At 30.4% G+C, this 4039-nt stretch overlaps 1 protein-coding gene across 1 annotated transcript; it reads right to left on the bottom strand.

Annotated features, from left to right (window-relative positions):
* Positions 1-3600, bottom strand: LOC111689514 (probable cytochrome P450 28d1). Its single transcript, XM_046947083.1, has 8 exons — positions 3579-3600; positions 2212-2404; positions 2006-2144; positions 1741-1941; positions 1271-1681; positions 1080-1203; positions 319-591; positions 1-211 (listed from the first exon to the last, which is right to left on the bottom strand). The coding sequence occupies exons 1-8, from the start codon at positions 3598-3600 to the stop codon at positions 45-47; spliced, it is 1530 nt and encodes a 509-aa protein (XP_046803039.1). The 3' UTR covers positions 1-44.
* Positions 3601-4039: the final 439 nt, after the last annotated feature.

Raw genomic sequence — 4039 nt, 5'->3', positions numbered from 1 at the left:
ACTGCAATAAAAATGACAATAAAATCACAATATAATCTTTAGGTTTATAAACGATTTTCAAAATCCAACCAAACACCACCAGCATGCAAAGCAAGAAAACTTTTCGCATCTAATCGATAATTATGTTGGGTTTTTGTATTTAGTTTAACACGAAACGACTTAATTAGTGAGGAAATCGCTGATTTACACTGAATCAAAGCAAAACGCATACCTAACAGATAAAAGGAAATTGAAAAAAATATGTTGGAGAAAAATATGTATATAAACAAATAAATTAATAAATAGTTGTGTGTTTAAAGTATTTATAGAAATTGTTACCCAAACATGTACGTGGACCATCTCCAAATCCTAAAAATACACCATGATCTTTGAAATGTTTGACACCGCCACCATTTGTGAGTAAAAAACGTTCAGGTTTAAATTTGTTGGGTTCCGGATAGTATTGCGGATCATGGTGTAGAGCATAAATCGGTATCATAATTGATTCTCCTTTTTCTATCTTAAGAATTCGACCATCTTTATTTTTCACTTCATAAGATTCGGTACAACATTTGGTAGCCCATAAACCGGGGGGATAAATTCGCAAAGATTCTTACAAAGACATAACAACAAAAATATATTTTTTTACATTCAGGCCATGAATTCCAAAAAACGATAAGTTTTAGTATAAAAGTATCGATTTAGAAAATAATTTTTAAGTTTTTCAGTTCGAGTTAAGTTTTACTGCCTGTTTCACAATATAAGTTCTCAGTTCAGTTCTAGTTCAGTTCTAGTTTAAATCTAGTTCAGTTCTAGTTCAGTTCTTGTTCAGTTCTAGTTCAGTTCTAGTTCAATTCTAGTTCAGTTCTAGTTCAGTTCTAGTTCAGTTCTAGTTCAGTTCTAGTTCAGTTCTAGTTCAGTTCTAGTTCAGTTCTAGTTCAGTTCTAGTTCAGTTCTAGTTCAGTTCTAGTTCAGTTCTAGTTCAGTTCTAGTTCAGTTCTAGTTCAGTTCTAGTTCAGTTCTAGTTCAGTTCTAGTTCAGTTCTAGTTAAGTGCCAGTTATGTCGTAGTTCAGTTCTAGTGCAGCCCAAGTTGTATTACCATGTATACAAGCATCCAAATATGGCATATCGTTAAGCTTCTCAAAACTAATAAAACCATCCTCATCACACGACTCCATTACTTCGCAATACAAGATTTCCTGGGCATCAGGTTCTCGAGCTAACTATAGGATGAAAAATATAATACTTTTGTCACAGTTGCTTTCTAGCCCTCTAAGTGTCAAAACTCACCATTAACAAACAATGCGAAATTACCGTGGCCGTAGTATCCAAACCATCGATTAAAAATGTCATGGTATGTGAATACATATCGGTATCCTTTAGTTTATATAAATCTTTAATTTTTAATAAATGACTTAAAATACCTAGGTGCTCAGTATTATTCTCACTATGTAATTTGTATGCTTTACTCATTAGATCCATGAAAAATTCCTCACAGTCTTTAGGGAAAAATTTTGCCTTATAGAAATTCAAAATACTGGGCACTAGGCCAACAATAATGGTATAAAGTATAAATGCTGTATTATGTTCAGCAAATTTTTTAACATTTTCTGTGATGGGAAGGGGTTGAGACGAAAAGCTGTTAGCTTGAATACCCAAAACACAATCACTTAAGCTTTCTGAGGTGAAACGTAAGGAAAGCTGTAAAAGAGTTTAAGCTTTAATTTTAAAATAATTAACTTATTTTAAAAACAATTTACATCTTTGCCATTTACAACACGACAACCATGTTGCCTAATAAGTGTCACCAATTGTTGACAAACATTTTTCATATTTTGATAAGATTGTTTAATGCGGGCACTTGTTAAGCCGGGTGTTATTAAAGATCTTTGCAAACGCCATTCTTCACCCATTAATAGAAAGGGATTTTTAGATATTAAGGGATCTTTAACTCTGTCAATCTGTAATATTGATAATAATATTTTAATAAGATAATAAGTATTTTTTTTAAACAATTATATCTACCAATTTTCCCACATCATTATCTTCGAAATTATTGAAAGCAGTCACGAATATTTCATGCACTATCTGAGGATCCAATATCATTAATTGTGGCGTGCGCATCAGAAATACCCCCACAAAATTTTCAGTGGTTTTATAACACCTTAAATTGTTAACATATAATTTGTTTAAACATGATCATTATATATTCTTTTCATTATTAACTCAACTTGTATATATCATTTAAATCATCACCAAAATGTTGTTTACGTAATAGTAAATTGGGAAATGTACCCAGTAGAGGTTTCGGTTTGGGTCCCCTGATATTCTTCTTAAGCCAATAATCAAAATTCCAAGTTAGAAAATAATATATAAGTAAACCAATTGTTATAATGGAAATTATTATAAACATTGTTTGGTTTAGAAATAAAAAAGTAATATATTGAATTTAATTTATTTTAAACCAGCACAACCCGCATCAACTAAGATTTAATATCAACTGATATTAAATGAGTATCGTGCGTGAATTACAAAATTAGAGAGCATGTGAAATTATATGACAGATGTATATTAGGTTAATAGAGAATGACTTTTATTTTCACTATACAAAATGCAAAGATTTATATACCCTACATGCAAGAATAGACTAAAGCGGGTGATCCACACTACCGGTATTCGCATAGAATATGAGAAAGCATGGAACTTGTGGTGCGGATCTTTAGCTTAATGATCAAATGATCAGGATATCGAAATATTGGGTAATCAAATTTTAACAGATGTTAAAACAGCACCGATTTTTAAAATCTGAAAGACCCATCTTTCGCCTTTACAATCAATGCGAAAAATCTGTTATACCTTCATCCTTCTTCGAGATATCCTAACCTAAAGTTAAATAAAAAAAAACAATACTGCCTTTTTGCAAAATCGATATTTAGTATAAATAAAAATGTATAACAAAGATTTAATTTTTTTTAAGTCAAGAGAGCGGGCTCAATATATTGAACCAAATTTTATATTATTATTAACCGATTAAAAAAGTGTACTATTTAGTGTCAGATTGTATCAAATCTATATGTTTGCAAAATTTATATCAAACTAAAAAATTTTAAACCAACTTTTTCATTCAGTAAACTAATCAATATTTCTAGTCATTATAATAGTCTAATGACAAGACAATAAACTATTCCATAAAATAGATGGGCGACTAGTCTATAACAAGACAATAATTTAGTATTTAGAGTTTTTATACTAGTCCAAAGACTAATTCTAGTTAAAGGTACTTAAAAACTATAGATAAGTCATTAGACAAGTCAATATTTAAGATCATTTAGTCAATAGACTGTTTCTCAGACTGGTCAAAAGACAGTCTATGGTCTTTCTATGGACTTCAGGATTGAGTAATCTATAAACTAGACAGAGTACTAGTCTATAGATTATTATCGAGTATCGAGTATATAAAGAATAGCCCATATACTACTACAAAGAATAGACAACCGATCGGGAAAAAGATATTTTAAAATTGATTGGTACTTTTGAAGATCGAGTTGTATCAAAAAAGTACAATTGTACCAAATTTGACAACCCTGGTATGAATTACAAAAAGTACCAGAAAATCCCATTTTAGGGATTTTTATCCAATCAGAATGCTGCGTATGTGTACAGAACCAAAAGTTACCAGTCACATAACGTACCAAAATACCTTATGAAGAAGGAAAAGGTATCAAAAAGATCCCTTTCTCATTTAATCTAGGCTCTAAATGTTTAATTATATGTTTCTAGATTCATTATTGTAGAATTAAAAAAAATATATAAAAAAAAGAATAAGTATCAGAAAAGTTCCAAGAACAGTTACCACACTAACATATTTAATCTAGAAATTTTCAAAAATGGTACTTTTTTCCTCCCTATTTCAAAATCTTGCAATATCGTTATTTCTATGTCCACATAGAAATTTGTAAAATTACTATACACCTGTCTGCTTATTTATAACCTATACCACTATAGGGTATAATAAGCAGTAGGGTGTATGTGCTGATGTTCGGTATGTGTAGGACCTTA

This window comes from Lucilia cuprina, chromosome 3 (genome assembly GCF_022045245.1).
Source record: "Lucilia cuprina isolate Lc7/37 chromosome 3, ASM2204524v1, whole genome shotgun sequence".
Classification (NCBI taxonomy): domain Eukaryota; kingdom Metazoa; phylum Arthropoda; class Insecta; order Diptera; family Calliphoridae; genus Lucilia; species Lucilia cuprina.
This window is presented reverse-complemented; position numbering and strand designations above follow the sequence as displayed.

Coding starts and splice junctions, on each gene's coding strand:
- LOC111689514 (XM_046947083.1), bottom strand. CDS start 3,600: ATGGGATTTTCTGGTACTTTTT. Junction 1,942..2,005: donor ATAATGATGTGGGAAAATTG/GTAGATATAATT, acceptor TCAATATTACAG/ATTGACAGAGTTAAAGATCC. Junction 212..318: donor TGGTCCACGTACATGTTTGG/GTAACAATTTCT, acceptor TTTATCTGTTAG/GTATGCGTTTTGCTTTGATT.